Genomic DNA, 23,457 nt, shown 5'->3' with positions numbered 1-23,457 from the left:
CTAGGAGTGGTATAGCTGGATCCTCAGGTAATGCTATGTCCAATTTTCTGAGGAACTGCCAGACTGATTTCCAAAGTGGTTGCACCATCTTGCAGTCCCACCAACAATGGAGGAGTGTTCCTCTTTCTCCACACCCTCACCAGCATCTACTATCACCTGAGTTTTTAACCTTAGCCATTCTGACTGGTGTGAGATGGAATCTCAGGGTTGTTTTGATTTGCATTTCTCTGACGACTAAGGATTCTGAACATTTCTTTAGGTGCTTCTCGGCCATTGAGTTTCTTCTGTTGAAAATTCTTTGTTAAGCTCTATACTCCATTTTTTTTAATAGGGTAATTTGGTTGTCTGGAGTCTAATTTCTTGAGTTCTTTGTATATATTGGATATTAGCCCTCTATCAGATGAAGGATTGGTAAAGATCTTTTTCCAATTTGTTGGTTGCTGTTTTGTCCTATTGACAGTGTCCTTTGCCTTACAGAAACTTTGGAATTTTATGAAGTCCCATTTGTCAATCCTTGATCTTAGAGCATATGCCATTGGAGTTCTGTTCAGGAACTTTTCCCCTGTGCCCAAGTATTCGAGGCTCTTCCCCACCTTCTCTTCTATTAGTTTCAGTGTATCTGGTTTTATGTGAAGGTCCTTTATCCACTTAGACTTGAGCTTTGTACAAGGGGATAAGAATGGATCAATTTTCATTCTCCTACATGTTGTCCTCCAGTTGAACCAGCACCATTTGTTGAAAATGCTGTCCTCACATCTTTAAAAGGCCAGGTATGTGTCAGTGCTGGAGAAGCAAAGGCAGCTCCCTGCGGCTCACCAGCAAGACCCTCCAGTGTATTTGCAAAGAGCTCTTAATGTATGTCGGTAGGATGGAAGCATGGGAACCTGACTAAAACTCCCCTGAGAGTAGGCGACAGAAATACAGGTTTGGGGGATTAGCAATGCCCTGTGTGTGATGCCCACATGAATAGACTAAGACATATGGAGAACCTCACTTCTGAATGCTTCTGAAAAGGATGTTTCCAGAAGAGATTTAGATTTTGAACCACTACATTCATCACCAAAGGGGATGGCCATCTGTGGCTCTAAGAAGGGCAAATTCTCCTTTTTTTTTTTTTTTTTTTTTAAAGCTGGGATATCCATCACCTTCTGTCCGCAGAGTTCCTGGTTTTTAGATCTTGGGACGTTATGGCTTACACTGTCAATTGCTCTGGCCTTCAGCTCTGCACTGAATTTCACAACTCACTTGCCTGACACTTCAACTTTAGAAAAAAAATAATATGGGACTCCTCTGTCTCCATTATTATAAGAGCCCAGTTGCCCTAAGTATCTGTCTCTTTATCCCTCCATCCGTGCTTTGATACCTAAGGAACCTTGGCTAATAGATACAGTCAGAGTGGTTGAAGCCAGAATGAAAAACTGAAGAAATAGAGACTATCTCAAGAATGAGAAGAGAGGCAATATGAGCAACCTTTCGAGTCTTTTGAGAGGAATGGGTGAGAGAGATAGGTACAAGGAAATTGGGTCTGAAGAAACAAATACTACAGATGAAAGGACACAGAGACCAGGGACATGGATCCACCATAATACAGAGCTACCAAGTCCCAAGACACATCCTAGAAAGGCATCAAGGGTCCCCTGTGGCTCTTGCAAGAGCTGCCTCAGGAAGTCAGAAGAGATGGAAGCCAGAACTCCCTGTGATCTAACATGGATGTGAAGCATGAGACTCAGTACAGAGAGAAGCAAGGAGTACTCAAAGCGAAGGACTTCAGAGAACAGAAGGAACATAATTTGCAGTGCTCAAGATTTAAAAACACAAGGGAGACAGGATTGTGTCCTCTTTATAAGATCCCATAGGAAGTGCATAGACAGAAGCCAGAAACCACAGCAGACAGAATGGCCTGAGGCAGGTGAGTATGAGCCACTGTCTGAAACTGTTAGCATAGCAGGCATAGAGACAGGCTCATCAACCAACGTCAACAGTGGACATTGAACCATTTAACAGAGCTCAGAAAATCAACTCTGTGGGAAAATATCAGAAACGATAGGGAATTATGATTTATCTATCAAAGGAAACCGTCATGCTCACAAAAGAGAAGACATGATAAAGTCACAGCAAATGGAAGGGATGAAAGGTGACAAACAGGAGAAGTACAATTACTTTTAAAGGAAACTTCAAATATGTTTTAGGCAAAAAATCGTGTAAAGCCATTCTCACACCAAGGTGGAGAAGTTACTATCGTTGCTTCCAGCATATCTGCATTTACTACCATTTTACTGGATGTGTTTTTGAAAGATTCTAAAAACTGAAGGTTAAAAAGGATGGATTTGATAGTCACCATATTTTCCATAGGCAATTATACTTTCTTCTATGTCAACTTTGACAAAAATCTGAGATTCTTCATAGCCTCTTCCCTTCCCAGAAATCTTTCTCCCATCCATCAAATTAATCTACGATGGACCTTCACTCCCAACATCATAATTCGATCAGCTGCTGACCTGAGGGCCTTTTACCCATGGAAACAAGACATCTCTATGGAAATGTATTAACACTAAGGATTGAGGGCAAGACAGGACAATGGGGATGACATCTGGGATACTGACAAGGACAGAACAGATACTACCGAATGGACTGGCATCTTATAAAGCTCCCAAAAGTGTCCGGTTATGTCTTCACACCCACCCACCCACCCACCCACATACACACTCATTCTCTAAGCAAGATCTCTGAACTTCTGTGGGATATTCGGCCCAACCCCCACCCCAAAGGCAGCAACAGAGCTGAGGTCAGGTGGTATCACATTTGTTGGAAGGGTTGGAGTGGACTGAACTCAGTGTAGAGGTCATCTGGACAAGCAGTGTAGGGTGTGGGATTCCAGGACAGGTGGTATATGCCATTCATTTTCTTGGGTTGTATATGCTATAAGGAGCTTATCAAGAAGTGTTTATAAATGCAGGGACCTTGCTGTTTTAACAGATTAACCATAACATATTGGTTCAGTGACCTGACAGCCCATTTACATGAATGGTTAGTTTACACTTGACTCTTTTCCTGGACAGTAGGCAGATAAAGAGGCCATCAGGTTGATGGGGAGGAGGTGGGCCATGCCCAGAACTTCCATTAAGCAGTTAAGAATGGGCTTTGGGTGCTATGTCCACCCTGAAATCCATACAGAATTCACAACTCACTCTGACCTAAGTAGTAATAGAAAATCTCCTACCCAATCCTGCCTACGTCCATTTCCAAACACCTTTAAACATGGGGATTTTACTGTAGATAGAATATATCACAGTTGCCCACAACAGGCCAATTACATTCATATCTGAAAAATGTTGTGCCCCTCAGTAAAATTAACTATGTATGCTGTGTTTTCATCTGTGTCTGCTGTTCTTACCTCTATGACCTCAGCCAAGCTGGAACATGAAGTGTTCCAGACAGGCTCATATGTTAGTATTAGGCTTCTACCTGCCAGCAAAGGATAGAGCTTAAGTAGAGAAGGCCAGTCAGCAGGACCACGTCCTGGACCCTTCCTGTATCTTCTATGTTTCTACTTGCCATGAAGTGCATGGTCAGTAAGTAGTTAGTAGTTACCCTGGAAAGCTATACTCAACTTATCAAGACACACAGTGAACACTCACCCCATACCAGGCTTTTTGTAGAACACTACAGAATGCCTTCTCATACCATTCTTAAAATTACTTAGAGATCAATAGCGATGCCCACACCACACATTAGGAAATCAAAGCCTAGGGAAGCTGAGAAGTCTTACCAAGAGTGCTTTAGTTCCTAAGTGGCAGAGCCAGATGCTACTCCCAGTCTGTCGGGCTTTCAAGCGATTTCCAGAAGACCATGTTGTTTCATTTCCTTGTGACTTATGAAGCTCTGCATGTTCACACGTTCACCCAAGTGCTTAACGAAGCGAATAGAAGGCATTTGTCATAGTAATCCCTAATGGAGATAACAGAAATATTAGCAAAAGTCCAAGTGAAAACAGTTCAAAAGTGAGGCCTAATTTTTTACAGGCCAAAAAATAATTTACTTTATCACAGTAAAGAATTTTATTTGACAAACACATACTTTATCATCTCTGGTCTGCTGAAAATGTAAGTTTACATTTTTCCCAGCCATAAAATTAAAATAATTTTGGCTCCAAAATCTCTTTTAAAATCCCATTCTAGCTTCATTTCATCCCTGGAAATATAAATGCTAACTACTGAGCCTGAATAAGCATGAGTACTGCTGGGTAGGGCAGCTCCTCCTGACAGGAAAAGCAAGTTCAAATACCAGCCTTGCCTCTTGTTGGCAAAGTGGCCTTGGACAAGACATTTATCTCTTGTACGACATTTCTCTCCTCCACTTCACAGCTACCTGCTCTATAAAAGTCAAGAATCTCAAATCTCACAGCAGCCTAAGGCAAGAACTACATCAGAGGGCCCTGGTGAACTGCATGGCAGAAAGGGTGAACTGTGGAGATTGGCCATTATAAAAGCTGCATGCACCTAGCTTGGCACCTGGTGTTTTAGAGTTACTTGGTACATTTCCAGTTCCTTTGTTCTGCTTTTCCACCTTGTCAGCTGTCTGAAGGGAAGCCAAGAAAGGTAGCATCAAAATCCAAGCAGGTTCTACTGATCAGCTGTGAAAGAAGGAAGGAAACACCTCTGTTGCTCAGCGTTCTGGCAACTTTTCATACCATCTTCTCTGTCTCGAGCCCAGCACAGAGAAGCAAGCCAATTCATCAGTGTATCACTGTCCAATCTGGGAGACCAATTTGGGAAGGTGAGGGCATACGAATGAGAACAGGAAGCAGGGCCAGTGTGAGAGGAAGTGGTTGACTCCAAAGGTGTGACCTCTGTGAAACTGAGCAATACTGGGAAGCAAAATTTCTTGCCCAAGTCAGAGTAAATTTGGAGAAGGTTCCAACAAATGAGGGGACTTCGAGGGAACCTGGAATGCTAGTGGAAGATGCAAAAAAACAGGGCCTCATAGGGGATTAAGTTTCCATAACAAAGGAGAGCTTAGTTCTCTAGTAGTAGCTGGTCTCAAAAAACTGTACTCCCAGTCTCTTCAAAATAAGCAGAGACGCAGTTCACCTTCTGGTTTGGAATTAAGGTTTTCTTAGATGCTGACTCCCACACTCTCATCTCAGCCCTAAAAAACACTCAAGAGATGCCATCATGATTGCTGACCCATTTTATAGATTTGCAAACTGAAGCTCACTATTGACAACACTATTGTGCACATAAGGAAAAGGTCAACATAGAAAACAGTGCCCAGTAGTCCCCAGATAGAACCCAGAAGCCTGAGTCTAGGCTGAGCCAAGGAATTACTGATATTTTCAGCTTTTCTGGTAAATGTGATCAATTTACAATATATGTTTGAGACCCTCTGATACTACCCAACAAATTCACTACAAAGACCATCTGATGCTACCGAACAAATTTATTACAAGTAAAGAGAAGGAAGCTGGCAGAAGAGAATTTGATTTCTAACTAGGACGAAATGTGTCAATCCATTTAGTTTCCACAACAGAGCAGGCTTGGCTCATCCCCAAACTGTGTATAGTTCTTGACAGTCTACAATGTAGATAGGTTTCATTCATACAACAAATCTTCATTAAGTACATTTTGGCACAAGGCCCAGGTTCTTGGCCTTAAGGGGAGCAACAGGATAAGAAGCCTCCTGGAAGCCTGGATGGTACTTGAGGAGAAAGCTTGGTATACAAGTGACTGGGAAAGAAGGGATTAGTAATCTCTACCTAGGAGCCTTCAGAGGAAAGAGAAAGCAAAATAAGAACAAAGGCTTCCTGCGTGCAACAGTAGCTACTTGTTCTAACAGCTGCATGTGTGCTGTGACTTTATGCAGTACAAATTAAACAAATTCCAGTGAAAGATTTCTAAGGGTATTTACGTCATATATAAGAAGTACTGAAAGAATTTGATACAACAAACAGAAGAAGTAAAAGAAGTTAGGGTCAAATAGAGGCAGTGGGCAAGTGTCCTCACAGTCTGGGCCTTTCATTGCCATTCAGGTCTTCCCTTTTCCTAAGACTTCTGCAGAAAGTCAGTCCCCATGAGCACTGTATATGAAAATGGACAAATCTGCGTACCCAAAATCTCTACAGAGCAACATCCTGCTTCTAATGGCGTTGGAAGTTACTGTGTCTAGCCCATTAACATACATGCTCACGGGGAAGCAGGTACTCTTTTGGATTGACAAGACAACTTAGGACATTATTTCTTTTCTTTTTTCTTTTTTTAATATAATTTATTTATTTTTTTTCAAATTGTAATTTATACTCATTCACATAGGGGTTATAAACACAGAAAGGCAGGATGTGGGGAAGGGGATGGCACTGGAGTGTGGGTGTTCAGGGGGAATGCAGGGAATCTTTCAGAACAGGGTATTGGCTGGGTAAGGGTTCAGGGGACAGGTCACTATGACTCTGCCTATGAATCACACTTGTCCTTATCTAAGTTGGTATTGTCTGCCAAGGCTACCTATTTACAAGGTATATGACTACACAGGCTGGTAAATTGTCACAAAAACTGCCTGTTTACAAAAGCTTATAGCCATCTGTTTCAGTGTTTATCCACAGAGACCCAAGACTTGGTGTTAGTATACATGTATGACAGGCCTATTGCTGATTTTAGGCCTATAGCTGATTTTAGGCCTTCAGTGTGTAAGCAGGGATGCCCCTGACATCTCCTCCCCTCTCTAAGTATAGACGGGCTGTGGTGAATCTAATCTTGCAAAGGCAAGGATAGAGGCCTGACCTCCAGAAATTGAAGGGGACCTTGTAGTGGCTCCGGTACCCCTGTCGTTGAGGACATTATTTCAAGAGGGCAGTTTGTCAAAGCTTTGAAATTATGTTTTCTAACTAACCTTATGACCAGCCATAGGTCATAAGCTTAAGGTAAGATCTGATGGAGCTTATCTTAAGGGTAAATATATAAAAGAAAGTATAAAACATTACATACAGAATAGTTTTTAATAACATGAAAGCAAGAGAAACTTCCCACTAGTAAAATAAGTAAATGAATATTATCATATAACAACTATTGACAAAGATGTCCATAGATATGAGAAAATATTTATATTACCCAGCTTTTAAAAAGGCAAGTCTCATTGTTTATTTCGTACCATGTAAATTATATTGAGTACAGCTTCTAGGTATATGTATTTATACACAGATGTCTAGAGGATGGCTGTGACCCAATGCCAGAAAAGGAAGTCTTAATTTCTTCCCTGCTCATTATTTGTACAATCAGAACAGATAATGGAGCTGCTTTTATTTGGAGAATCATATTCTTTTTTTTTTAAGTAAGAAGAAAAAGTTTATTTATTTATTTACTTATTTTTAAAATACATGGATATTTAACATCTTGCTTTAAATTTTTTTTTCTCCGTTGCATGGTTGTGAATACAGATACAATCTAAATACTTAGCATTGTCTACGTAGTTTGTATTCTGTTGTTTTGTTCTCTGCCTCTTTCCTAGTCAGACTCAACTTCAGCCATAAAAATACCATGTATGGACTAAGTAATGCACTTTCCTAAGCACTTGTCAGAAACTATTCTTTGAGAACCAGATGAATAAGTTTATGAGGACTTATTACCAGAGGATTAGGAAAAGGAAGCCTTGAAAGATGGGAAGCTTACATAGCTCCTCATAGTGAACAAGTATCAGAAGCAGCATTCCAGACTACAGTGAACCTGTCAGCACCTGTCAGCACCCTGAGGACAGAGCAGCACCCACCATGCCAAACACAGATGTACTCTACTGGAGAATCATATTCTTAATTAATACTAAACAGCAAGAAAACCCAACCTAATGGGGACTGTAGATATTTTTTCTGTCTTTAGTAGCATTCATATATATGCTAATGTAATTAATTCTCTAAGAGTTTGTCCATTCATTTGAAACTCTATAATCAGCACCACCATCTGTGCATGGGGACAATAAAGATCAGGCTGCTGCACTGCATGGTCTGGGGTAGGTAGCATCCCTATATCTCATCAGCTTTATAATCATGGCTAGCTCACCAAAATGTACTAAGCCTCAGATTCTTCATCTGTCAGATACTAATAGTCATTACAATAGCTATCTACTGCTATGAAATAAACTAACCAAATGCTTCAGAACTTTAAACAATAATGATTATTCCTCACAGTTCTGTGGGTCAGGAATTTGGGGTGCTCAGCTTGATACTTCTTTGTGTGATTGTTTAGGTAAGAATGGTAGCCCCCATAGGCTCATATTTTTGAATATTTGGTCATTAGGGAGTGGTGCTAAAAAAGGGATTAGGAAGTGTAGCCTTCTTGCTGACAGGAACCTGGTGTGGGTGTTCCCTGGTAGGTTCTGCCAGTACCTGAACAATGCAAATGCAGATGCTTGATAACCATCAGACTGAGCGAGGGGACCCAGGTAGGGGAGCTGGCGGAGGGACTGGAGGAACGAAGGGGGATTGCAACCCCATAGGAAGAATAATGTTGGCTGGCTGGACCACCCAGTGCTCTCAGACACAAGACCACCAACCAAGAAGTGTACAGGATGGGTTCCATGGCTCCAGATATGTATGTAGCAGAGGATGGCCTTGCCTGACATCAATGGGAGGGTTGTAATAGATGTGACCTTGTTGGAGAAAGTTTGAATTGGGGGTGGGCTTTGGGGTTGTCTAAAGCTCAAACCAGACCCAGTGTCTTTATTCCTGCTGCCTTCAGATGTAGAATTCTTAGCTACCATGTCAGCCTGCATGCCACTGTGCTCCCCCCACCTCAGACTAAACCTCTGAAACCCAAAGTAAAATTCTTTCTTTTATAAGAGTTGCCATGGTCATGGTGTCTGTCTCTTCACAGCAATAGGACACTGACTAAGATACTTGGCTACTTCTCTGAGAGTGAACTCTGACAGGAGGGCAAAGCTTCAATTACATTAAAGCCTGACTGGTGCTGGAGGATGATTCTAGGCTGGCTGCACTAAAAAACTGTCAGACACAATGTCTTACACATCTGCCTACTACTAGAGTCCTCACAGCATGGTGTCTGGCTTTTCCCAGAAGAAGTCATTCAAGAGGCTGAGGTGAAAGTGGCAGTATTTTTAGTGGCCTGCCCTTGGAGATCACACATCATCATTTCTTCAGTTCCTGAATCTTCAGTTCATTTCATCATTTCCTGACTATGGGATTACATAATTTAATGAAAAGGATGTCACCAAGATGGGAACATCACGAGGTGAGAATCGTAGCGGTCCCCTAGAAGACAGACTATACCATACATTATGTTAGGAACATGTTTATGAGTAACACAGAACACCTGCATTGTGCTATGTGAGCCATGGGGGTAACTAACTCAGCAAACTCCCTATAATGCTCTGCTCCGGTGCCTCTGTTTCTTCTGATAAGGAAACCAAGCTGGAGAGATTAAGTGGTCTGACTGACCAGGATGGCAGTAGGCTCTCTGGCAGGTAACTTCCTAACTGCCCTCTGCAATGTCTCTCTTCTTGGAGAAATTCTAGGTAAGAGTATAGGATCCATTCTGTTAGAACAAAGTGCTCTAGTATTGAAGGAGAGATGCTGGTGGGAAAGCCAGTAAAGGATTCTGAATGTCACACTAAGGAATCTACTTGCCCTTGATGGAAACGGCCATATGGGACCACAGAGGGGATCTGAAAGAGTGATAAACTCATGGGCAAACTCATTCCCACAGTGGTGTATGCTGGCCACTGTGGAGGCCTCTGGGTAATCCAGGTGTCAGGGCCTGAGGGCTACATTGGTGGAAAAGGGAAGGCTTGAGAGACATAGTACCAGCAAGTCCCACCACCTAAAATCTGTGGGTGCCACTATGAATTAAAAGGGGGAGTCAAGAGGCAGAACCAAAGGTGGCTAACTGTGCTGGTATATGCCTCCCACACTATGTATAGATGGTTCTACTTCCATGTACAATGTGACAGTAATGAAAACATCCTGGAATCAGGGAAGAATATTCTTATTCCTAACTCCCAAGCCTAGAAAGCTGGTACATTGCAGCTAGAAAGAACACCAGTGTGTGGATCCAAGCTCAGTGCATAAGGCTATCAGCACACAGATGAGTTCATTTCCAGTGAGTGGAGAAGGGCTGTCACTCTCAGGCAGTGATCATTTTTCTGTCTTCATGTGAAATAACTTGTTGTTCGTGGTCCATGTATCTCATCTTTCCCATGGATGGAGTCTCCAGAAACTGAGGATTACATGAAACTTCAATAGCCCACCTGCTTACTCCTCTAGCCCAGGAGTTCCTTGAGGAAGACACCTGTCTATGTGCTCTTTGTTCCTAGCCCCAGCCTAAATACTGTGATTTTGCCTCCTGACAAAGTTTGGCAAATAGTCTAATGTCACCAACTGTACAGCCAAAAGCTGAAGCATACAAGCATAGAGCTACAACCTGGTCTGTAGGTCTAGTCCAGGCTACCCACCAGACCGCCACTCACAGTATCCAGGATGTAAATACTTGACTGGTTGTGCAAGACAGAGAAAAATGCCCCATTCCTACAAAAAAAGTCAAAAGCTTCTCTAAAAGAGGGAAATGGTCTGAGAAAGGAATGCATATTTTCTACCTTGCATATAAGTTCCATGTGTGCTGAGAAAGGCTTTATTCACATGTAACTTTTAGTTGGCCAAAAGAACTTTTAAAACTACATTAGAAGGCCTTTATTAATTACTAATCACTACCATTCCTCGTTGTCTTATACTCTTAGTATTTCTCATTAACTTTTAGCTACATAGCCCTGAGAAGCAGAAGTTCACAGCTCTGCAACAGAGGGCAACAACACAGACAACAAAACTTACATCTTTGGGGAGTAAACATTTGAAGGTTCTTTTCTAGGCCAGACTGAATTTTCTCTACTTCTCCCTACTTATCTTACTTCCAGAAACATAACTCTCCTCCTAGAGCCCATTCTAATTTATCTGACTAGCATTATCTAGGCCATCTTACCCTGGCCTTCTTCCCTCCATACTAACTAACCATGGTCTTCTTTCAACTATTTTATACGGTGTCAAATCTCCTCACCTTCCTTGAAATGTCCTGTTATCCTCTAAAAAGAGGAACAGCCATAATGGGAGAAAATGTAGCCATAGTCCAATCTCTTGCAAATCAGACTTTTAAAAAAGACAAAACAAACAAGCTAGCAGCATGAGCATCACTTGAGAGCTTAATATAAATGCAGAACCTCATGCCCTGCTGACCTGCTGACTCCAGACTACCACCGAGTGCTCAGACTGTGAATGCAGCCTAAGATTACACTAATTCTTGGTGGTAATTGTGCTGTGCTTTGGGCCCTGTTTGCTCCTATTTAAAATCGGTTTTAACCACATTTCCCCTTAAGATATAATCTATCATAACAAAGGATTTCTTACTTTGTAAAGATCTAGTTTGATATCTGTCTGGGAACCCAAGCAAATTCTCTAGTAAGAATCATTTGCTTAGAGATGAAGAAAACTTTTAAAAGAAATATACATTAGAAAAAAGGATAAAGGAAAATTGGCAACTACTACTAAACAGCTCAACGCACAGGCTGAGCCAGGAGGGCATTATGGCTGACCCTTCCCAGTCCTGCCTCTACATTGTAAGCTCCACTCCTGTCCTTGTGCTGGCTTTCCCTTTGTGATCTCAAGACGGCTGTCAGTGTCCCTCAGAGCTTTCATCCTACTCCACTGAGTAGAATCTTCAGACAACTTGATTTGGCTTATTCAGTTGGTTGGTTTGAGTTTTGTTGTTTTTTTGTTTTGTTTTGTCTTGTTTTTTCTTGTTCTATTTCAGACAGTTCAGCACACATTCCAGTGTTTCATTAGTCCTGATAGACTTAGCCACTTATCTCTGAGCCAACCACAGGTACAAATAGAGTCTATGTCCTAACGGGTTTAAGCTAATAAAGACCCTAAAACTAGAGTGGCTGGAAATCTGGGGGACTTGTATCAAGAATGGAAGAACTGTGGCTGCAGACTGACTGAAAACTATCGTGACAGACCTGCATTTCTCTTTCCTTGACTCTTGAAACTTTTTAGAACATCTTACATTACAGCCCACATTAGCATAGGTTTTCTATTTTAAATATCACAAACATTTAAACATTCTATTTTATCTTATTTTATCATGCTCTATCGATGCTTCAGTGATCAACTTTAAAGGGCCCTGGCTTACTTCCTGGAATAATAAAGCAATCCTAGGAGTTCTTCAGGCCACTCCAAAACCACTCCAGAGCAGTCGGCCACATGTAATAGAGAGTGCGCTTGAGAAGCAGCATCCAACGACCAGTACTGGGTATAGACTTTTGTGTTTTTCAAAAGCTCAGTAAGCAGCAGAAGTGACCACAATATGTTTGAAATATTATAGCGTGTGCTTTCAAGAGAGGACATGTCTAAAACTAGATGGGAAAAACTTATAATTTCTTAAATTAAAAACTGTAGACAGGAGAGGTAAACGTCAAAGTAAAATGAACATGGATTCTACATTACTGTTTCAAAAATAAACCTTGAAGTATAGAAAAAATTGGTAATGCAGAATTCAGAAAGCTGCTTCCCCTATGCTGTTCTGCATGCAGCTTGTGTTTGCTTTATCTGTACTAAGATTCTCAATACCTGAACACAATTGATATACAGAAAACCAATACCACTGAAGAAGGAGGGGGAAAGGGGATTAATTTATCTTCATCTTAGTGGTCAAGACATATGCTCCTCATCAAGGTGGTTATTGCTGAGAAAGTAGATGGCACTTCACGGGCCAATCACTTCTCTAGAACCACTCACACCCTGAGCTGCTTGATTCCTAAAAAATCAGTTGAGTGTCACCAGCAAGCATCATATCAGGCAATTCTGTTCTCGTTCAAAAGCATTTTACATGGCTCTTGGCCGTGCCACTCACCAAGGATACTCACTCTTGGCTCCAGTTTCCCTTCATGACAGAGGATGATTCTTTTCTCATCAGTTGCTATAAAAGTAAAACAGTGCCTGTGACAAGTCCTGGAATTCTCCTTGATTAAAGGCAAGCCTACAAGGGCCAGCATCTCCCGTCTCTCTGCTCAGGTGCAGTCAGTTCAAACTTTAACACACAACCATACAATGTTCACTACCACCACAGCCCCTTCTGGTTGTTGTCCCTGGATCCTCACAGTGCTCAGCTTCTATCATGTGACCATGAAAAGTTAGAAATGTTTGAATTTCTCAAGTTTCCATATCCACATAAAAGCCATCACAAAAGGGCCAAAGGGAATGCTTTACCCCTTAATTGAAGGAAAAGCCATGGCAAATGTAGTTTAGCCATGGGCTGCAATCAACTGCAGCATGTAGAACATCACCACCAACAAATCTCTCTCTCCTAAGATCACAGAAGAATCCTTGAGGGTTCAGCTCTCACTTGTTCAGCTTCCTCTTCTCCTAAATGCCCTTGCCTGCAAACATTAGGCATAAGCTGAAAGGAACAGCATGCGGACAAGGATGAAGGGCTTATCAACCTGAACAGCTTCAAAGGGTACTGAATTATTATTATAGTAATAGCATGAAAAACTAACCCAACATTCTCTGAGTACATTCACAGTTTTTAATATTTAACCTTGTAGCTCCTTGAGGCAGAGACAGCTGCTCAACCAGGTCTAACTCTCATATCCCATCACCTTGAGCAAATACTTTTTATTTCCTCAGTTCAGTTCCCTTAAACATGTAGGACATGGAATTTTCTAAAATCTCTAACAGCTTTAAATCCAAATATACAAATTTTGGCACACCCTTGTAACAAGTCTCCAGAGACTGCCTACATTGAAGGACATGAGAGGAGAGATACCAGACACTGTCCTTCACTGAGTGTTCTCATGGCTTCTAAAACTAATAGAAGGCTCACAGAGAAAAGTTGTTCCTTGTATGGCAGGACAGGAAGGGGAAGGCAGTATCCTAGAAGTACTGATGCTCATGCCATAGAGCTGAGAATAGCTTCATGTATGTTTGGACTGAGGGTGTGTGGGGGAGCTGGGGGGGTCATTCCTACTTTAGTAACAAGTATGTGCTGAGCACTGGGCCTTTGCACAAAACAGCACAATTATGATGAAGACAGAGCAGGAAGCAGATACTGTGGGAGAAGCAAGTGGGAAAGAAGGGGGTATGGGAGAGGACAAGAGGGAAGGATTCCTAGCTGTGGGACCTATGCAGCTGGGACAGAAAGTAGAATATCGGCCAACAGATAGGAATGAATTCACAGTTTTATGTGCACAGACCCAAGAGTGGCATGAGCTAGGCAGAAAATGAGTCAGGGCCGATAGAGGCCCAGAAATGTCAAGTTACAGGCTCAACTATAAACAAACCAACAGAATGCCTAGGAACTCTTAAGAAACTGGCTGCACACTAGACTTCACAAGATTGCTAGCCATGTGTTCAAATCTACTTTGTTTTTCTGTAACAAAAAGGAAGATGAATGAAAATTCCAGAAAACGTAATTTAAATAAATTTATTTATGTGAGAAAAACATCTGAACACCAGGTACAGTGTGATCGATCCACAGTGATCCAAGGATATCATGACTCATCTGGAAGCACTCTCATACAGTCTGTAGGAGAAATTCCATGTGGAGGATCAGCTGAACCATTTATCAAAATTCATAAAGCCATCTAAGCCAAATATGATAAAATATGCAATGACCATGATACAGTAGTAAAAATACAATATCAAATACTCACTACTTGTGAGTTATAAACTACAATATAAACACATTAGGCTCCTTTTAAAAATGAAAAAATATTTCTATTATAGCCTCATTTGAAGCACTTTCAATTAGATACAGCTTTGTATATTTTACTCTTAATAGCCAGCAAAGGAACACCCTCTTGAGTAGCTTTCACCATCAGTGCTCTGAAGTACACTTTCACATACACAAGTTCAGATAGAAAATGATGATCAAAGCTTGGAGCATCTTCATATCTGGTTAAATTTTTTTATATCTGGGAAAGGAGGAAGTAAAGAGATAAAGAAGCAACATGGTTCTTCTGGAGCGAGGAGGCAGTCTCAATCCAAAGAATGGACTCTCCATTCCGATTTCAAAACGTGTGGTCCCAAATCTGAATTCCTTCCAGTCCAGGGAGCTGCCCGATACTCTGAGGCAACTAAAGGATGAAGGAGCAGAGCAGGAGGAAGTGTGAGCTGACTACAGAGACAGTCACTGATAAAACATGGTCCTCGGCAGCTTGGGCCCAATCCAGGGGAAGAGCAGCCAGAACTATCAGTACAGTGTGTGCTCACTGAACTGCACACATGGAGCTCCGAGGTGGGTTAACAGTTCTTGACATGGGCTCCTGGTTGTAGTTTACAATATCTGCCTTCACCACTCTCTGCCATAAAAGAAAAGAGTTATTATCAAGACATCAGAAGAGGCCCCTGAGCATCAATTGTTTTCTGAGCTCTGGCGAATGTCTAACAACAAACATCACAAATGAAACAGGAGTTGGTATTAAAAATAATCGGCCAGAATTAACAGTCAGGTTTGGGACTTTCTTGTTTGCTTTCCCTTTTTTTTAAGGAAGTCATTCAGTTATGAATTTTAATACTTACTGAAGTTATCACAAGTTTTATTACAAACTCACAAATCAATATGAAGATTTGAATCATGGTTATAATTTTAGTACAAGTTAAATCATTCATGTATATTTAATTGATAGATAAGATATCACCATTTCAAAGATTTTCATTATTTTTTTAGTCTTTTTGTGATCGTTACACTTGGCCATAACTTTGTGAATTAGAAAAAGAGGCGTGTTTAAAGGACTCACATAGAAAACAGAAAAGTCCTGAGAAATTCCAGTTAAAAAATGTTTCCAGTTTTCAAAACATTCCTCTCAAAATACGCCAAATAGTTCACTATGGTTTATGCATAATGACTCTAATAAAACATGACATAATGAGGAATTTAAAAGTCACTTCATATCCATGCCTATAAGTCAACTTAAACCAAAAGATACCTACATACTTCCATCTTATGCTCAGTCTAAAACAATGAATTTAGCAAAATGTCTAATATGCCATCTCTAAGTAAAATTTGAAATAAAAACAAGCTCTCTTTTGATTTTAGTAAGTCCATGCACACAGACCGAGAAAGAAGGGCAATTCAAGTTTTTCTTTAAAGTAATTTTAAATAACCTTTAATATTGGGGTGAGGGAGGAGAATGGTAAGTAATTACTAATGAAATAACTGCTTCACTCCTATGCACTACATGTGTAATAAAAACCTATAAAGATAAACATAATTGAAAGTAACTGAAATGATATTTTAATTTGTTCTCAATTTCTTGTTTAATTTATAAATTTCCTGGTAAAAGACCAATTTTTCAAAGTTCTAAACCAAGACTTATGTCATTTTAATTAATAATATTCCTGCATAAGGAAGAACAAGGTAATATAACTAGCCCTCACCCCTCCCCAAATGACAATAATTCACCCATAAAGTACCTGCACTACTGTACTGAACAGACTCTACTCTGAGTAGAGCTGGGGTGTTGGTTATCTTCTTCCGGGTACTTGACTATTTCTGCCCTGACAATACGCTGTCAATTCCGTACAACATAAACAAGATGAAGGAGAAAGAAAAAAAAGAGAGAAAGAGAAAGACAAAATGAAAAGCATGTTTAATGACTGACAATAGAAGAAAACACCAAGCAGAAAAAGAAAATTAACCGATGAATTCAAACATGTCACAAAAGAATTAGCAGAATGTTCATAAAAGGAAGGGAAAGTAAGAGAGACCCAATACACATTGTTCTTGATAATCTGTCCAATCACTGAAATAGACGACTTTAACTTCCCTGCACTGCAAAGGGCTGTGGAAGTATTTGTTCCTTTCCTTTGACAAGCATTGCTGATGATCTACTATGTCAGTCACTCTGTGCTAGGCGTGCACGACTAAACCACCTGACAGATTTATTCCTATGTTACTATAGAGTTACTGGGCAAAGAATAGAACCAGCTGTCACACAAGCTAGGTGTTCTGCTAGTGAGTGGGATGCTGTGGAGACACTTGGAGGATGAAGCCTGTTGTTTCAGCAATCAGAGGTAGTGCATGCCCTTTACAGCTTTCATATTTGTCATTTTTACTTCCCCAGGGCTTCCTCTGCTGATTACTTCCCATCCTCCTAATCACAACCTCCATATTTCCAAATTTCATATAGAAATCACTCCAAATACAATTGTGAGTCATGAAAACAAATAATGAAATGCAATATTAAGGCACAATAGCTTTTTGCTTTCAAGAATTTTGCTAAATAAACAAAACCATAATACTACACATTAGTTGCTCTCTCCTTGGGGATAGGTCTCTGTGGGATAACCATGTATAGAGAAGTAACAAGGTCCTTGAATCTGAAGTGAGGAGGACTCTCTGCATGACTGCACAGACCTGATTTCAGAAGCTCCCCTTTCCTAACAGCATATTTTCATTCACTAAAATGAAAACACCTCAACATGAATAACTGTCTTTGAAGATCTTTCTTAATAAAGATTTGATAAACACTGAAAGTGAATGAGCAGGACTCTGTAGTGTATAAATGTGGGAGGTTAACTGGGTTCAGCATAAGTTCTCTACTGGATAGTATAAATTCTGGACAAGATTCTTCACTTACCAGACACCTAGCTTGGTACCATCAACAGAAGCATTGCTAACTGACAGATGAGACAGAAGCAGGGCACATCAATAAAAAATACACCATAATCTAACTCCCTCAACATAACTGTTTCATACCAAACTACAGGTTACAATGAAGCAAAGGGATTTTGACCGCCATAATAATAGTGTGAAAAAATAAGTCATTCATCAAGCAAGGTATTGTTTTAAGCATTATTTATAAACATAGCCAGGTTACTGAGCTATGTGTAAGACACTGGGGTCAAGGTACTAACTAATGGAAAGGACCAGCTCTCATCACTCACTTGTCACATTAACAAATAATCCACAAGACATATTTTCCTTGGGGTTCCTGACTTCTGCACATGAAGCTATGTGCTGTTTTCCAACCTGAAGCTGCTTAGTTAGATTATATCTGAGGCCCCAATGCTTGTTTGCTTACTTCCTTCCTTGTTTGTTAATTGAGATTCAATCTCACTGTTATTTAATTGAGATCTGATCTCACCATGTAGCCCAAGCAGGTCTAGAACTGCTATATACACTAGGTTGGTCTCAAAAGCAGAGAGATGTGAGAGCCTCCACCTCTGGTGTGCTGGGATTAAAAGTGTTGCCCACCACACCCAGAAGTTTTAAAGTATTTGAAAATATACATTTAAATTTAAAAAATGAATAGAAAAAAAAGGATATTTGGAAAAATACAGTCAGCAGTGTTCAGTGTGTGAGGGTTAGGGTACAACAAACATGAGAGGTGCCTTCCTCAGGGAAGGTGAGCAGTACTTACAATGGCTTCCGAAGAGCAATATTTGGAAAAGACAACTCTGAACTCCGCAAGGTCTCCTTAAGATTGTGAGCTTATACTATCTGTATAGTTTAACCCGCAACAAAAATCTAGTGCACCTACTCTTTGCAGGGTCATATTTTAGATAATAAAGAATATATATTTTAGCATGCCTATACAGCTCAGACATTATAGGAATTTTTGTTTTGAAGAAACTAATGTATGTCTAAATCAAACCACATAAATTCATGGTTTACTAACTAATATGTAAACATGTCAAGGCTTAAATCTGGTATTGAGAGCCTAAAGTCTACATGGCAAAGGTCTCAGACTGAAGGAAAAAGTACAGGAATGCGTGCTTTCTTCACAGACTGCCTATGAACTGAATGAAGAACTGAATGCTAGACATGCTAGAAGTGGCTCAGGGAAATGAAACTTCTCTCCCAAAGCTTTAACTACTACTCTGAACAATCTGAGAAACTAGAAACAAAAGTCCCAATTTTTACACTGTGATAGAAGGAAATCCGCCCAGGGGAAGGGGAGTGGTTGGTGAGGAAGGAGAGGGAGAGTAAACAATGCAAATGAAACTATAACCTAAATTCAGAAGCTAAAATGCTTTTTGTATGGATTTTGAAGCATCTTCCTGCTTTGTTGTGAAGTTTTTTCCTCTGTGCTTAGATTGCACTGTGGTCCCTTGACATTATGCAGTTCCCCAGAAAGGTTTGCTGTATCAAAAAATCTTCTTTCTCCCATTTTCTTCTTACAAAACTTACAAAATGTACTGATAACTCAATTGAAATGGAAGCAATCTAGATTAGAACTAAAATAGTGGAGTGTAAATACTCAGTACATAAAAGAAAAACAGAAACCTCATTATATGTAAGGAATCTTTTCATTAGAGAACTAAGAGAGACCTATAACCCTACACTTCAGAGGTGAAAGCAGGGGAGGCTACACAGTCAGGTTCTCTAAAGAAAAACACAAAAGAAAACACAAAACAGGATTCTCTGAACCTTAATCCACTAACTAAGAACTGATAAAATTTTATTCACTTTTTTCCACCAAAAGGGACAAAATTGCAAGACTATCATTATTTTGTAAAAATTAATTTTCCATCTTCTGCAATAAACACTTATTTATACATGTAATCTACTTCCAAGGTTTTGGGTGACATGTACATAGAATAAGTGGGGAAGAACTGATGAATAAAAAATTGTCACAAGAAATTCATTACTTTTTAAAATATAAATTTTAAGATAATCACCTGTGACTGTTCTATTTCTGTTTTGTTTAATTTGATTCCCAGGATTTCTGCTGCAACTTTCTGAAAACACAGGAAGACCTACATAACAAAAATAGGTTTAAATGATTTAAAACAGGCATGCTTCAGTTACCTTCACGTATACTGAACTTTCTAAAGAAGCATAAACACCAAGTATTCCAAAAATGGCTCCATTTGTCAAATATGGCAACACATAAAATGAAATCATTTTTTAAAGAATTAAACCACAATTTAAAAATCCAAGCAATTCATTGAATCAGTCTAAACACACGCTTATTAACAAAAACATTTTAAAAGATTTTTATGGATTTACTTTTATTTTATGTATGTTTTCTACCTACATGTATTTATGTACAGCACATATGTACCCAGTGTCTGCGGAGGTAGAAGGTGTCAGATCCCCTAGAAATGGAGTTTACAGATGATTGTAAGCCACCATGTGAATATTGGGAACCAAACTAAGGTCCTCTGCAAGAGCCACAAGTATTTTTAACAGCTGAGCCATCTCTCTAGCCCCATTTTAAAGGATTTAACATAACAATTACAATGACAAATGTAAAGAACACACCAACACATCTAATAGCATAATAAACTCCCACAATTCAAACTGAAAATAAGTTAATGTATACTTTACAGCTCTGGTATACTTTACTATCAGTTCTACGCTGGTCTACTGAGCTGGGTTTAGTCTGTTTTAACAGGTCTTGCTTTCCAAACCATTAACACTTTTGGTTCTCTTATCAATGTCCAAACTCTCCATTATTCCCTAAGTAAAACAACTTGGTACTATTTACTGTGTTTTATCTGTTCAGGGTAAAGAAGTGATAGAGTCCATTACAGCTATACATTATGAACATTTCTATAAACATCCTTTAATATGTAGTTGGCTTTTGCCAGGTCCTCTATAATCTCTGGAGCGTCAGCCCTAACCATTTCTGCTGTATAACATGCATTTGCTCTATAACTATCCAACCTCGTTTTTAGCCCAGTTCACCTCAGGATCACTTACTAAATACAAGTCACAAGTTTCCTAACTTAATTATTTCTAGGGGACTGAGGAGAAGGCTCAGAAGTTAAGAGTCCTTACTGCTCCTGCAGAGGACGGAAGGGTATTTCCCAGCACCTAGGTGGTGGCTTACACCACTTCTAACTCTAGTTCCAGAGGGTCCCATGCCCTCTCCTAGCTTTCATGGGTCCTGCACTCATGTGGGGCACATAAAAGAACTCACATAAGTAAGCACATACACATAAATAAAAACAAATAAATCTTTAAACAATTATTACTTTTTAAAAAATTAACAGCCATAAGTAAGGCCCTCACCCTAGCACCAAATGAAAAGGAAAAAAAAAAAAAAACCTAAGTCAAACAAAACACTGGACAGCAGCCAGGAATGGTGATTCATGTCTTTAACATCAGCACTTGGGAGGCAGAGAGACAGGTGAATCCCTGAGTTCAAGTCCAGCCTGATCTACAGAACAAATCCCAGGACAGCCAGACCTACATAGAAAAACCCTATCTCAAACAAACAAATGAACAAAAAAAAAAAAAAAAAAAAAAACTGGACAGGGAAAAATAGTCGCAAGAGTCATAACAATCAGTTACTGTCTCTAATATAAATGTGGACACAGTATTGTTTAACCAATAAAAATATAAGTGGTTAAGTAGAAAGTGAATAGTTAGTAAAATTTAATAAATTTCAATCTAAACATTCATGAAAGAAATTCAAAATTAGTAAGGTTTTTATTGTTGTAAATTGTTGTGTTCTTATGTGTACTGCTCTACCACTGGGGCAAAGGTTTAAAACCAATTAAATCCTTAGTATTACAAGGACCAGTGGAATAGAAATCTTACAATACTAGGAAAAGAATAGGTTAACTTAGTCTTTCTGGTGAACATCTGGTAGCATGTTTCAATCCCCAGTCAAGGAATCTATCTAAAGGAAATAAAGCATTAAAAGTTACTAAAATTTCCTAATAAAACTCAAATTTGAAATTTAGAAAAAAATAGTGCATAAATATATTTTTGAACATTTAATAAATGATTAAATTTATTTTATAACACTAAATGACATGAGAAAATTTTTACAGATAAAACATTAAATAAAAGGAACACAATATAAAACTACTAGACCATGATCTTAGTGTTTAATGAACTAAACAAATACTAAGTTTTGGTTAAAATGATAGACCTGAAATATCATTACTTAGGCTCACAAACCATATCTCTACCACTCAACATCTATACAGAATCAGCCCTGTGGCACAAGCTCGAGAAGATACACCTGCGCAATAGAGACAATCAGACTCACACACCTGCCATAAAGTAAGCAGCACAGTGAGGCCTTCCGTGAAAAGACACAAGAGAGTTCTCTGAGGGTCTGAGTGGGCATCCCTAAAGGCCAGAATTATGAGTGACTTGGGTATTTTATAATTCTTGTTAAATCAACTATAAAATTAACTAACCAAAATAAGCATTCTCATATGTTCTATTTATGTCTTCCCTCCAAGAGTATCACTGTGTTCCTTGTTAAGAAGTAGAACTGTACTTCCTGGGAGGAGGGGGAACATCCTCTTGGAGACAGGGGGAGGAGGAATGGGATGAAGAACTGTGGGAGGGCAGACAGTTAGTGAGGTAGTGACTGGACTGTTAAAGAATAATAAGAAAAAGAAAGAAAGAAAGAAAGAAAGAAAGAAAGAAAGAAAGAAGGAAGGAAGGAAGGAAGGAAGGAAGGAAGGAAGGAAGGAAGGAAGGAAGGAAGGAAGGAAGGAAGGAAGGAAGACAGAAAGAAGTAGGAGTGTACTTCTCAGAACAGTAGAAAGACAAAGCATCACTTACAACACACTCCATTGTTTTACTTACAGAGTCTCCCGTCTTGGCTGAAACAAAGTGGCTACTAAAACCATTTTCCAGGCAAAATTTTAGGTGTTTATCAGGTTTTACTGTTCGCATATGCTCCAAGTCAACTAGAAAAAATGTTAGAGAACAAAACTCAATATTAGAATCAAAAAAATGTATTTAACATGTTTAAAACTTTTTTTTTTACAATATCATTTCCCACTATGTAATATTGGGCAATTTTTTAAACTTTTTTGTGCTTCAGTTTCCATATTTATAAACTGCGAATAATGAATATAGCTATTAAAAATATTCTTTCAGAGTTAGTCAGAATTAGATCGTGAACAAGGACGGGCAAGTAAGTGCTCAAAAATATGTGTTACTATACTACAGCAAAACCTATATAAATTCACACACCATGACAAAGTTCAAAACACATATGGTCAATGTACTACATTTAAGCACAGTTACTAACTGATGTTGGGACATACAAACACAAGTATATTTGGCTGGAAATAGTTTAATTACTTACAAGACAATTTAATAATTAGAACAATTCTGAAATCTTTTATATTATATAGTAACATTAATTTATTCACACTACAGTTTAGTTTCACAAAGATCCAGCTACTTTCCAAACTGTTAATAGCATCAACTTTGAAGATAGTGAGCAAGATATATTTCCTGGCCTTTAAAGTACAGGATAGAATCATATCTAATACTAATAGCACACTAGTTTTTTCACATGAAATCCTGTAATGAATGCTTTCTCGTGCACAACACTATAACCGTCTAAAGGTTATTTAATGATATCAAATGGCACAACAAATATAGTCACATGATTTAAAAAGTAACTAAGCTCTTTGAATCAACAGAGAAAACTTTTTTAAAAATGTAAACTGATTTCCTGAGGAAAAGACTTAGCCAACTTGTA

General features: G+C 39.3%; 1 protein-coding gene across 1 annotated transcript in view; it reads right to left on the bottom strand.

Moving 5' to 3' along the window:
• Window positions 1–14,453: 14,453 nt before the first annotated feature.
• The window catches only part of Rab28 (RAB28, member RAS oncogene family), a 67,037-nt gene continuing 58,033 nt past the window's right edge, over window positions 14,454–23,457 (bottom strand). Inside the window, exons 4-6 of the mRNA XM_028785016.1 lie at window positions 22,548–22,651; window positions 19,670–19,747; window positions 14,454–15,345 (exon numbers count right to left, since the gene is read on the bottom strand). Of these exons, the coding sequence (XP_028640849.1) occupies window positions 15,253–15,345; window positions 19,670–19,747; window positions 22,548–22,651 (275 nt within the window). The 3' untranslated portion in view covers window positions 14,454–15,252. The remainder of the gene's footprint in view (window positions 15,346–19,669; window positions 19,748–22,547; window positions 22,652–23,457) is intronic.

This window comes from Grammomys surdaster, unplaced genomic scaffold, assembly GCF_004785775.1.
Source record: "Grammomys surdaster isolate TR1022 unplaced genomic scaffold, NIH_TR_1.0 125071, whole genome shotgun sequence".
In the NCBI taxonomy this organism is placed as follows: Eukaryota; Metazoa; Chordata; class Mammalia; order Rodentia; family Muridae; genus Grammomys; species Grammomys surdaster.
The sequence above is the reverse complement of the archived record's forward strand: the minus strand, read 5'-3'. Positions and strand labels throughout refer to the sequence as shown.